This window comes from Catharus ustulatus, chromosome 1, assembly GCF_009819885.2.
Source record: "Catharus ustulatus isolate bCatUst1 chromosome 1, bCatUst1.pri.v2, whole genome shotgun sequence".
Lineage (NCBI taxonomy): Eukaryota > Metazoa > Chordata > Aves > Passeriformes > Turdidae > Catharus > Catharus ustulatus.
The window spans coordinates 3,113,605-3,127,131 of record NC_046221.1 but is presented as its reverse complement, the minus strand read 5'-3'; the positions used below and the strand labels follow the sequence as shown (position 1 = coordinate 3,127,131).

Sequence of the window (13,527 nt, the reverse complement as noted above, 5' to 3'; positions counted from 1 at the left end):
AGATTGGTTTAGAGCAGAACCAGACTGTACAATAGAAGTGATAGGTGTTGGAAGATAATTGTAAATAATGTTTCTGTAGTTTATAGTATAAAAAGATAATCCCAGCCCAGGGTGGGCAGTGTGCCTGGGGCTGAGCTGCTGAACGGACCTGGGCTGGGCAGGGAAAGAACTTTTAGATGAGATAAAATAAACAACAGAAGAGTCTCCTGACTCTTTCTCCAGTGCTCGGGCTGGGACACAGAGACTCTAAAACAGCACAGGTGGTTGGCTCAGGCTCCAGAGACACCCCTGACCACAGGAGTGTTTTTGCTGTGAGGCCAGAGCAATGCAGAAATAACTTTGTTCCTCTCCATCCTCTGCAGGTGGAATGCAAAGCAGTGATGGTGTTCTTTCACTACTGTGTCATGTCCAACTACTTCTGGCTGTTCATCGAGGGGCTGTACCTCTTCACTTTGCTGGTGGAAACCTTCTTCCCAGAGAGGAGATATTTCTACTGGTACACCATCATTGGCTGGGGTACGTGGCTCTTCTTGTCTCGGTGTGCAGGATGACTCCTCAAGCCAGGCATGGTGTTCCCACATCAGGTTTAAATTAGAATTTTAGTCTTTGTGTAGAAGCACCACTGCAGCCCAGACTCTGTTGGGATTTTTTATGTGGATAGAGTTGCACTGAAATCTGGAGGACACCACATCTCTGTCAGGGGGTAATCTTCAGCAGAAAATTGCCTCTTACAAGATATGATCTTAACATCAACCTCTTCAGCTTAATCAAATCTGCAAGGCTAAGTCCAGTCCATTTTCTAAGGATTAATTTGTGCCTTTCTGCCAGATAGTAACTAAATTGAAAATGTATCCAAAGGGTATTCACATCTGCTTATCCTACCTGGATGGGAAATAAAAACTTGCACTGGGAAGGAACAAGATTTGTTTCAGAAAAGCCAGTTAAATGATGATAACCATGGTGATTATTTTTCATGCTGGCCTTCTGGATAGAAATTAATTCCTGTGATGTGTTGATGCAAGCAATTCTTTGCAGAAGTCAGATGGTGAATGCAGAAGAATACATTCATTTAAAATGTTCCCTGAGAAGGTTAAACTCAATTTTTATACTTATAGACACTTCTGAAATAGAAATAATCCTGTATATTCATGTGCAAGGTCTACACACAAAGCCCATGCCTTAAACTACTCTCCTTTGAAAAGAATTCCTTATGTAGCCTGAACCTTCAAGAAATCAACTGATAGTCTTGTTTTTTCCCTCCTGAAGCAGCTGCACACAACCCAAAATTTTCATCTCCTGGCAAAGACTCCCTACAGGAGAGAGAAAAAATGTTGCTAGAAGGTATAGAGGTAGAGAAGGTATAGAGAGAAAGAAGTGAACAAATTATCATAAATAATCTGTGCCTTAAAAAGGCTGTTGGAAATGGAAAATGTTTTTGGAAAATAAACTGTTGGAAAGAGTGTCCAGGGTTCCTTTTGTACCATCCACAGCTGTATAATCACATCACAGCTGAGATAAAAGTGTGTTCCCAATGAGAATTTGGGGGTTATGTACATGAAAATCTGACAACTAGAAAAGAAAGCAATGCAAAATTGCAAATTCTAAAATCTCTTTAATCTGGACATAAATCAGAGGCTGTGTTCCTTTAATTAAATTTGCACAATTTTCATATCTGTAAATTTTTCTGAATGTGGGAATACTGAAACCCAGCATACACTAACTGACTTCAATATTTTTTAATCAGTCCTTGTAATGAATGAACTACCCAGATGGATTCATTCTGTAATGCAACCTTGAAATACTTAACTTTTAGTTCAGTGCCATAAATAATAACTGGCTGTTCAATTTATAGACTTCAGAGAATCCAGAGTGCTTTGGGTTTGAAGGGACAATAAAATCATCTATTCCACCCCTCCCATGGCAGGGACACCTCCCACTATCCCAGAGTTCTCCAAATCCTGTCCAGCCTGGCCTGGGACACTGCCAGGGATCCAGGGGCAGCCACAGCTGATCTGGGAATTCCATCCCAGCCAGGAATTCCATCCCAAAATCCAATCTAACCAATGGGAAGCCATTCCCTGTGTCCTGTCCCTCCATCCCTTGTCCCCAGTCCCTCTCCAGCTCTCCTGGATCCCTTCAGGAGCTCTGAGCTCTCCCTGGAGCCTTCTCCTCTCCCAGCTTTTCTCCACAGTAAAGGGGCTCCAGCCTTTGCAGCATCTCTGTGGCCTCCTCTGGATTCATTCCAGCAAGTCCATGTCCAGCTTGTGCTGGAGGGCACAACACTCAAATCACTTCAGATCTAAACAGCATCAATAATATCCATCAATAACTGTCCAGATTTAGATGGCTTAGGTTGTGTTGGTTTTGTTTTTTTTAAACACAAGTCTTTTCTCATCTCCCACGTTTTTTGGGTGGACTGGCAGCTCCCCTGACCTGGTGGGAGCAATTGGCAATTTGCAAAGCCCACAGAGGCACTTCCAGCCTCTGGATTCAGTCCCTGGAGGGCAAGAGCAGCCCCTCAGCTCAGGGCTGCTGGGGAGGGAGCTGCTCTGAAGCACCAAGAGCTCAGCATTTCAGCATCTGGGTTTTGATTTGTTTCTTAAAATGTGCTGAGACATCAGTGTCCTCATCCTAAGGGATTAATGAGAGCTGCATGTGAGAGAACTGTAGGGAGCTGTAGGTGATGGTGGGATGGATGGTTGGGACAGATGGAGAGATCTCTAAAGCCAGGTCTGGAACTTTGGGATTATTGCAAAGGGCATGAGTGGAAGGGCCCTGCCTGGAGCTGACACAGCTTGGAGCAGGGCAGGGAGAGATGGGGGGTGAGAGAAAGGGGTAAGAGGGTGGTGAAAGAGAGAGCTAAAAGAGCTAAGAGTTAAGAGTTCTAAGCACATGAGGTTCCTGTTACAACACAATAAATCTTCTTCTGTGCTGAATATTCTAATTTCCACTGACCAATCTAACACAGGATACAAATCCTACAGCATTTACACACAGCCTGTAAGAATCATTGCATTGCCATACTGTGTTACACTTTAAACCCTAAAAATGACTCTTTGGGCCCCTCCTGCCAAGCTAGCAGGGTCTTCTCTGACCCTTGGGCTGTCTGCAAGCAGGGGGAATTGTTCAGTCCACAGGGGATTACTTTTAGCTTTTATTACTTTTATTACTTTTATTCTATTGTTTTCTAGTTATTTAGTAACTAAGGTTTGGTTTCTCAGAGATGGCTTTCATTGCAATCTCACTTATATTTCCATATTCTCAGAATCTTTTACTAGGCAATCATATTGATAAGGTTTTCCTGATTCATCTTTCCCAACAGCTGCACATGGCTCTGTTGGTCCAGGCAGCTCTTCCTTCCTAAACCTGCAAAGTGCTGGGGAATTCTCTGCTGCCTTCCTGAGCTCTCTGCTAATGCCTACTCCTAACAAAGTCAGCAGGAATAAATCTCAGCCAGCAGGGCTTGTCTGTTTTCTAACATTCCTCAGAAGCTGAAAAGGAGGGATGGAAGATATAAATCTTTAGATGTAATAAAAGCAGTGTGAGTGTGTGGATATTCAGGCAGCCGATGGTTCAAAACTCCAGGCTGGTCTGAACTGGGGTTTTTAAATGTGTTTTTATGGCACCTTTAGTTTTAATTCTGCATTCCTGCACATTTTACAGATTTGGAATGCTGTTCATGGCATCAAAATTTATAGAGGAAATTAAATAAAACATGAGACCTGTGTTTTATAGAATAATAGAAAAGTTTAGCTTGGAAGAGACCTTAAAACTCATCTCATTCCCACTCCCCTTCTCTGGACACTTTCCACCATCCCAGGTTGCTCCAAGCCTCATCCACCCCAGCCTTGGACACTTCCTAGGATGGGACACCCACAGCTCCTCTGGGCAAATATTTGATATTTCAAGGTTAATTGGATAAAATTGAAATTAAAGTCTGATATTTAAAATTTAATTTGAACTCCTTTAAGGGCTAAAAGATGTTTTTTATCTCAGTGTTCTCTAGGTATTCACCTGGGAGAAAAGCAGACCAACTGAAATTAAATATACATTATTTCTTCTCCCCAAAGCCTGTCATTTTATTTCCTTATATAATTTTCCTTTCAAATTCTTCTCTGTGTGGTTGTTTGAAGGAGGAAGCTCCATCAGTCTCCCAGGTCTAACAGGGATATTTTTATTTCTGATAGAGGGAATGTGATTAGACAGAGACTTGTCTAAGTGGGTTCAAATGACTGACTAATTAGTGTGACATCAACACAGCCTTGCAAAATATATTAAATATAATTGTTCCTGTCAACTCACCACAGTCTTGTTCACTGCTGGGACCTGGGGTTATCAAGGTCCTTGTTTTGTTTGCTTTTTAGCACTTTATTTTTTCCAGCGGTGCTTGAACAGATGCCAGCACTTTCTTAGTCAAAGATTTTATTTACCATACAGGGGAGATCCAATTTACTCAGGGATGTCTTGCATAAATGCATTATTTTGTAGAAATATTTCCACTGGAAAAAAAAAATCATACTTCTAGGATTTTCAGAAAGGAAAATAAATCCAGGTTTTTCAGTGGGTTTTTACTGTTCTAATTAAATTTGCATTTTACATGCATTTTTTGACAGTGAAGAAATGTCTGGAATACAAATTAAATCCTTACTCCAATATACTGTTTTAAAGTCTGTTGTTTTGTCTTGGTATGTTTTTAATGATGAAAACCTAAATATTCCTGTGAGCAGAGGAAACTGCTCGTCTGTGGATTTGCTTTGGTTAAATAAGTAAAGAAAAACTGATTATTTAAACAGCAGCAGAGAAAATGCAACATATGCAAATCATTTACCACAAAACCACAGAAGAATACACAGAATCCAAAATGCCATTCCAGCTCAACATCTGGCACTGCAATTCCTGCAGGATTCCAGTAGCTCTAGACACGGATGTGGTGGATTCTGTCCTGCCCAGATTTGATTTATTCTTCATTCAACAAGATGCAGTAAAACCCTGAGCAATAACGACCTGGCACAGCATCATTCTTTCCTGTTCCCAGTTTTGCTGCTGTAATCCCACCCCTGATTGAGAGGGACGTTTCTGGAGCTCTGAAAGAACTCAATAAATTGCATTATCCCATGCACAAGGGCAGTTAGGAAACAAAATCTCAGTGGAGAGGTGTCTTAGTTTGGAGGACAGGTGTCTGCTGAGAAAAGCAGGAGCCTCTCTTTGAAATGGAGAATGTAAACCCCCTCCTTCCAAATTATTATAACTTTGAAATCAAGGGGCTCTCAGGCAAAGATATGGGAATTAGAAATAACAGTTCTTTACTAGGGAAATTAAAATAGAAATACAGCACTACAAAGAAACAAACTCCAAACCCTGACACAGTCAGAGTACAGCCTGACACCCGTCAGGCAGGGTGTTGGCAGCAGTCCCATCCCATGGTGGCTGCATCCTCCTGCAGTGACAGATGTGGCTCAGTTGGAGCAGTGCTCCTGTACAAGGTGCAGTTTCCCTCCGGAGCTCCAGTGGGGATGTGGAGAAATCCGGTTTTCCTCTGGAGTCCAGTGGAGAAAGGGGCTCCCTTAGTGTCCCAAAACCTCTGTTTTTATCTTGGTAAGAAATGTTGGGCTCTTCCCCCTGGCTGGAGCAGCTCCCAATGGGATGCAGTAATTTTATCAGTGCCACAGTGGGACTCAATGGCCATGAGCAGAAAATGACTGGCTGGAGGAAGGATGGGTTGTGAAAAGATAAAGAACAATGCCCTGCCTGGTTTCAATGGATGGCCCATTAGCAGAATATCTCCCATGGAGATCAGGATCACTGCCCCCACCCTCAACAGATGGTGATAGAACAGATACCTTTTATCACACTCTGTATTGTAACACAAAACAAGAGGTTGAATAAGTGCTCCTTCCTGAATATCAAGTGTGTCTGGACTGTTCATGTGTCGCTGTCTTGTCCCCTGCAGGTACCCCAACAATTTGTGTCACTGTGTGGGCAGTGCTGAGGCTTCACTTCGATGACACTGGGTAGGTGTTGCTGGGTGGGAAATGACCCCAGGGCTGCCACAGGAGTGATGGGAGAGCACAGAGTCACAGAGTGAAAGAATCACTCAGGTTGGGAAAGCCCTCCAAGGTCACAGAGTCCAAGCTGTGCCTGATCCCCACCTTGTCCCCAGCCCAGAGCTCTGAGTGCCACCTCCAGCCCTTCCTGGGACACCTCCAAGGATGGGGGCTCCAAACCTCCCTGGGCAGCCCCATCCTGTGAGGTTTGTCCTCTGTGCTCTCAGTGCACCCTTCATGTCAGCTTATCTCCAAATGATTAAAGCAGCTAAGAGTTGCTAAAAGGCAGTTTATTACAAAGCACATCAGTCTTCAAAGGCACAGTTATAGACATTAAGCAAAGCAATCGCAAAAGCAAAATGGAAAAGCAATGGCAAAAACAGTAGCAAAGAGCAATGGCAAAAAGCACTGACTCTCCCCAATACATAATCTTATATAGGATTTTTCCAACAACCTAACACGTAAACTCTGACCATTACCTCTTAACCTATGAGAATTCTAATTTCTTAACACACCAGGATATGTATAAACTAAGTATACAGTCTATCTTGTTCTATCCAAAAAATGTAACCAATATTCTCACTGAAGCTCTATTTTGTCTAAGTACTGTCTTAAGCTGAGCTTCTGGAGCCTGCACTGGAAACATCAGTGTGTTTGTTAACCTTCACCAGAACTTGTTCTTCTATTCTGGTATCTGGACCTTTCACTTACTAAAAGCACTGCAGCTCATACTACATCTTACTGACTGACTGACTTATGCTAAAACTCAAACTTACACCTCTATGTGTGAATAACTTAACACACTTCAATCCATCTAAACTTTAATTCAATCCCTGCACTCTGATTTCTCTTTGAAGAATTCAGAGGGGGACCTGGCTCACTGGCTCCAACACCATCCAATGTACAAAAACCCTTTTAGTGAAAAAATTCTTCCTAATGTCCAGCCTGAACCTCCCCTGGCACAGCTCGAGGCCATTTCCTCTTGCTCTATTTTCTCCTTTCATTTCTGACATCCATTTGTGTGCAAACATAATTTAGGTCCAGAGTTCAAGTAATTTTCTGTTCATAGAGTTTAGTGTCTGTGCCATCACTGCACTGGGGAATTCCTAAAAGAAGATTCAGGCATCAAACATGAAAAACCTGCAGCTGACCCCATTCCCTGCTCCATTAAATTAAAGTCCAGGGTATGGTTTGTCTCATCTTAAAAGAGAATCCCACAAAATTCTCTGCTTCTTTCCCACTGATTGTGGAGGAAGATGAAGGTGATGAAGTCAGCTGTACAAATTATTTGAGAAAAATCTGGGACAATGGAGGAAATCTGCACAAAGCATTGCTGAGTTTTTGGTTGATCAAGGCAATTAGGAGTTTAGCTTCCCACCAAGGAGAGTTTTCCATGAATTTTGCAGGGGAGATGAAAAGGGATGAGACAGAAATCAGCATTCTGTCTTCTCTGTGAGAGAAAAAAAAAATATTTCATAAAGAATTCCAAAGGGTAGGTCCTTCCCAAATTGTCTCTTTTGGTAGAGAAAAAAAAAGCTGCAAATATTCTGTTCTAAAAGACCAGAAGGAAAAGTGCTCCCAGAGCTGGACCTGCAGATTTTAGTGGTCAGTGTCTGCTCTGAGACAACAGCAGCTGTGGCAGGCAGGAATGGATGTGGAGTTCCACCCTGAAAAGACAAACTTGGCAATGCTTTTTCATGGGAGCTGTGTTTGAACCTGGTGAAATGTTAGAAAAAATGAGGCAGACTGAGTAAATTTTCAAAAATCAGTCAGGGGTTCTGTGAAAACACAGAACTGAGGGAAAGGCACTTTGTACCCAAATCCCATTTCCAATTCATTGAGGGTTATGCTTTAATTTTGCCTTAATACTGGAGGTACCTGGATGCAAAATTTCCACAAAACTCATTGTTCTGACAGATTTTCTTCATCCTTGTCCTTTCAGACTCTCTCTGGAAAGCAAATAAAGCCTTTCCTCCACTGGGGATGCCAGTGCTGTGACCCAATGTTCTATTTTGACATTAAGACAAATTAAATCATTTATTTCCGTGCAAAACAAGCCAGAAACCCCTGTTGTGTCATTATTGGGATTACAGCACTGGCCCTGAAAGCACTAATTTCTCTTACAAGTCCAAATATCCCTTGCATTTTGCAGGTAGGGAGAATTCCTCACAGAAAGAAAAAGAAGAAATTAAACAAAACAAAAACCAACCAAAAAATGTCTTTTATTTAAAGAAGCTATTTAGCATGCAAGGCATTTAGACAGGTTCTAGCTGAGAGTTTCAGTGGTAACTTTTTAGAAGTTCAGCCAGCATTGTTCTGGGAGTGGGGGAGAAGCCAGCATGAGCCTGAAAACGCTGTGGAAATTACTGAACTGGAAAACCACAGTGGCAAAGGCATGGGCTGAAATTCAGGCTCAGAGCCTGAGCCCCCTCCTGCCTGTTCCCTGCAAACCTGGCAGAGTTCAGCTCCTGGCTCTCATCACTGGAAGTGACAGCACTGAGGAGATAAATGCAGCTGGTCTAGAGCTCTGCTCCTGGTTTAAGCGGAGTTTTTCCAGACCTGCACCAGAGATCAGCCTCTGGCCTTTGCAAATGGAAATAACATCCCTTCCCCACTCCCTGCCTCCCTTCCCTTCATCCATCCTGGAAAAGAATACAGTAATTTCACGACCATAAGGTGCACCGGACTATAAGGCGCACTTCCAGGTTCGAGAGACAATTTTAGTCAAAAGGGTGCGCCTTATAGTCGTGAAATTACTGTAATTTCTTTTCACCCTGCCTGTCTGACCTGCACTGTAGGGAAGCACTTGACAGAAATTAGGGAGCTTGTTTGCCTAGAACAGAAAATTCCAAATGTTCTGTCGTGCATTCCCACTTTTTATCTGAGGAGGAGAAGGTGATTCCTTCCCCCACATTTATCCTGTAGGTGTCACAGGGACTGGACATCCTTGAAGGTCCTTGGAAAAAATCCTCTGTGTGAGCTTGATCTGGTTCATTGTTGACATCTACAAGGTGGAAATTGTGAACTGAGCTCACTGGGGACTTGTCTGTAAAAACAGAGGAGTGGTCTGAGTAGAAGAAAAAAGGAGAAGAAAAAAGCAGAGAGGTCTAAGAATAGGAATTTGTAGGGGATGATGTGTCACTCCAGAGTACACATTTAAAATATTTAAAATACCCCAATGTGGGAAAAAGAAACCATAAACAACCTCCAAGGTTCTCTTTGTCCCAATCAGATTCTGGGGTAATTAACTCTTGGTTTCTACAATCATAATTGGAATTGGAGGAGGTGGGTTCCTACCCCTGTAATTCCTCATTCCTACCCAGACAAACTGCCATAGATCAATATCCATTTGTACTAAATTAATTAATTTAGCCAAATTAATGTGAGAATTTGCTCAGATCCTTCCAACATTGGTCAATTCACCAAAGACTTCCAGAGCAGATTTAATGTTCATCATAAAGAGGTTGAGCTCTGCAAATAATGGGTGATTTTCAGTAGACAACTCCTAATTTATAAATGCATACAAAGAATTTAAAAGAAAATTGGTGATTTTAGATCCATACCATTGTTGATCACTGACAAAAACCTGATTTCCTGACTGTGGGTGAGGAGATCCCTCTGAGCATTTATCCCCTCTCAAATATTTTAAATTGGGCATCCAAAGTGAGATAACTTGGAAATATTAATTTGCACTTGGAAATCTCAGTCATCAGCCTTTTAGATTTAGATTTAGATTTTAGGTTTAGATTTTAAATTTTAGATTTAGATAGGTTTTCATGCTGTGCAAACAGAAGCAAAAATACATAATTCTTTGTAAATTTGACACCCCACCTCTAAATTTACTCAGTTCTCACCAGTTGCACCACACACATCCTTATTGTTGGTTTTATGAGAATCCAGTAAAATAATTGCCCATCTGGATGAATAAATATTGTTCAACTGAAAATAATGAATGTTGTTCAACTGAAAATTTAACTGAAATTTCTAAACCAGACATCACTCAGCCATTTGGGATTTCTCAGGCATATTTTTGATGCTGGGATTTTAGCTCTGCCTCCTCACTTTTACACATGTACATAGTTTTGTTTAAAGGTTTTCACTTTTCCCCAGATGCTACCACACAGCCATTTAAATGACACACAAGTTTCATTAAGCTCTCAGGAGACCAGCAGTGTTTTATTCCTGTGTGTTCTTCCCAATTGTTTTTTTGGCATTTGATAAATGCACCATGACAGCCTCTGCTGGGACTTTGGATCTTTTCCCAGTGGGAAGGAAAAACTCCTCAGAACCGCAGGTACAAAGTAGACAGATTTCTGTGATTTTATATTTTCTAGGGAGAAAATCAGGGGAAGAAAGTGGAGACAAATGAAAGAAAAAATTTAGCTGACAAATTCTTGATGATTTAAAATAGTCATGAAGACATCTCTCAGTAATAAATAGTAGTCACTATAATAGAGTAGCAGGGCCTGGAAAATAAGATTATTTTCATTATTATTGGTTTTCTAGCTCTAAAAGTGTATATTAACATTAAAAGCCTCTATGAATATAAACCATACATTTGAATGTCCAAGTGCACCTCTATGAAATAAACTTCTGCAGAATCCTTTGGTGATTTCAGAGGAAGATTTTAAACTCTGGGGTAGAAATGTGATTTTATTTATGATTACTCACTAGTAACAACTTAACAAAGGAGCTGACCCCAACTGTTGCTCAGTATTTGATCCTTCTCAGATGAATCCTGGGTAGGATTTGCAACCCAATGACTGGAAAATCATTCCAATATGTGAATGCAACCAGGATCCTGGTGTACTGGAAATGTGTGAAAATCCTTGTGTCAGGGTCAGAAACCAACATTCACATCTGTTAATCCTGGAAAAGGAAGCGAGACACCAAACTTTTGAATAACCATCAAAAAACCTCATCCACTGACATAAATATATTTGATTTTTTAAAGGGAGAGCTTCATGGTTGTATTAAAGATACAGAAACACACTGAAAGGGTTTTTCCAAAATATCTAATCTGTTTAATAGAAAGTACCATTGAAACTGCCACAGAAATACTTATTTCACTTTCAAATGATTGTGGAGAGACTGGAAAAAAAAAAAAGCTGCAATAAGACAAAGTGAAGAACTATCACTTTGAACTTAAATAAAATAATTTAGCTGCAAAATAAATCTCCCACATTCTGCCCCCTTAAAAACAGTTGTAAGCTCATTAATTTAACTTAATTGTTATGTCTTTTTTCTTTCCTTCTCTTTCCCCATCCCATTCTTCATTTAACGACTGCAGCTGCTGGGACATGAATGACAACACTGCCTTGTGGTGGGTGATCAAGGGTCCTGTGGTTGGGTCCATCATGGTGAGTAGCAGCTGGAGAAGGCATTTCCTCAGCTCTCCTGAGGACAAATAACCAATTCAAACATCTTCCAGTACTTCACAAACTGTGCTGCATCCCTGTGCTGGATTATTACTTCATTATTAAGAAGGATTAAATGATGGAGCACTGCCTGCAAGCAAAGGAATTGTTCAGTTGCTTAAACACAGACACAAATGTCATAACCAGGACCCCAGAGCATGTGGAACATTTGTCTGGGGCTGGCAGATGTGATGTATGGAAATTCTGGGCCAATTGGGGTGGCATCTGAAAGCCAAGTGGGACAACCCAGAGCATCACTGTAAATGTCAGTGACCAGGAAAACAGACTCTGTCTGCTGAATGGGATTAACTTTAAAATAGCACTTGGTCATAGTGCAGGATTCTAAATCATCAGCAAGGTGTCTGAGCTCTCTTTAATTGGTGGAGGTCTTGGATTTGGCTCAAATTTTGTCAGATACCTGGACATGGAGGACTGGGAGGTTCTAAAGTGCACTGTTTGGGCTTCACAGAGTGGCTAAAACTGGAAAGGATCACTGGAAGTCATTTGGTCCAACCTCCCTGTTTAATCAGGATTGCCTAGAACACATAATTCAGGACTGTGTCCAGATGGATTTTGAATATCTGAAGAGAAGGAGATATTTTGGTGCTCCAAATAATATGGGGATTTTAAAATACTGTAGGGTTCCTCCATATAGGAAAATAAATTGAACCCAATTGAGGACAACATGGGCAGTGGCACCTGAAAATCTTTCAGGTTTGCCACATGGGTCTCCTTCTGGGCACCCTAAGATGTTCTCCACCCTCCATAGACAGAATTAAGCAGATTTTCGGTAACTTTTGTGGGAATTCAGACATCCAACTCACAGGTAACCAATAAAACAAGAGGTTTTTTTCAGGTTTGGTGTTTCTCCTTTGAAATCTTTGGACAGCTCTATAAAGTCCAGCAACCATCAGATAAATGAAAGGAAATTCAGCCCAAAACACAGACAGTTCTGTCCATGTGTGCATTTCCCAGTTTTGCAGGCATGTTCTGTGAAGGATCATGTTCTGCTTGGGGAATCAGCTAAATCTGGTTTCTATTGAAGGGATTAAAGAAAGGGACAGCTGGGCTTCTCCATCCCTTTGTAGTCCTCAGATCAGACACTGGAAAAGTTGCTCATGTTCAGTTCCTGGTCTCCCTATAGGAGGATAAGATTTTATAATGGACCAACATAAATTTCCACTGTTCTGCCTTGAAGAATCTGTGGAGTTGGTAGCCAAATCTCAAGCCAAAGCATTGAAACAAATTAATTTTATAATTCTCCAGGTTTTTAAAACCAATGAAAACTGTTAAACTGAGAAGTCCATTGGTCAAAAAATGGGAATTAAAAATGCCTTTACTCTTGAAGTCTTTATGATTTTTTTTTTGTGCAGGGATCTTTCTTTTTACTTTGCACAGGTTGATAATGAAAAATGGAAAAGTTACTTCCATTTATACTTCTCTTGTCTTGAAACTGCAGAAATTCTGCCTCAGTTTAGCTGCAGCAATGGAGATAACACTCTTGTGATCTTTCCCCATTAATCCTGACTTTATAAAATTTTTACACTGTGGTTTGGAGAAGAAAAAGAGAATGTAACCAGCAAGTCACTGGAAATTTCTCATTCTCATATTTTGTAAAAGTATGTCATTGTCACAATTTTTTTCCTTTTTTTCTTTCCCCTAGATAAACTTTGTGCTTTTTATTGGCATAATTGTGATACTTGTGCAGAAACTCCAGTCACCCGATATCGGGGGCAATGAATCCAGCATCTACTTGTAAGTACAAAGAAAGCAGTAATCAATTTAAATTACTGATATACACATAGGAAAAACCCACAAAGTAAAAAAAAAAAAAAAAGAAAAGAAACATTTGTTGAATTAGGTTAATTTTTGGAAAGAGTTGCAAGGTTTATTCAATTATTTTTGTTGATTTTTACTTTAATTTTTCAATCCATCAGCTGTGGAAGTGCATTTTAATGCCAGCTTTCACCTTTCTTTAAGAGGCCTATAAAATAAGCATAAATACAAGATTAAAAATTAACTCAAAATCTAATGTTTTTACACATCAGTAATCTGAAAATAAACAT

General features: G+C 40.7%; 1 protein-coding gene across 12 annotated transcripts in view; it reads left to right on the top strand.

Annotated features, from left to right (window-relative positions):
* ADCYAP1R1 (ADCYAP receptor type I) overlaps window positions 1-13,527 on the top strand; it is a 138,188-nt gene that overhangs the window by 104,032 nt on the left and 20,629 nt on the right. For all 12 annotated transcript variants that reach the window (XM_033054782.2, XM_033054880.1, XM_033054869.1 and 9 more), the window contains 4 exons: window positions 363-516; window positions 5,951-6,011; window positions 11,335-11,404; window positions 13,125-13,216. In XM_033054782.2, coding sequence (XP_032910673.1) covers window positions 363-516; window positions 5,951-6,011; window positions 11,335-11,404; window positions 13,125-13,216 — 377 coding nt within the window. The remainder of the gene's footprint in view (window positions 1-362; window positions 517-5,950; window positions 6,012-11,334; window positions 11,405-13,124; window positions 13,217-13,527) is intronic.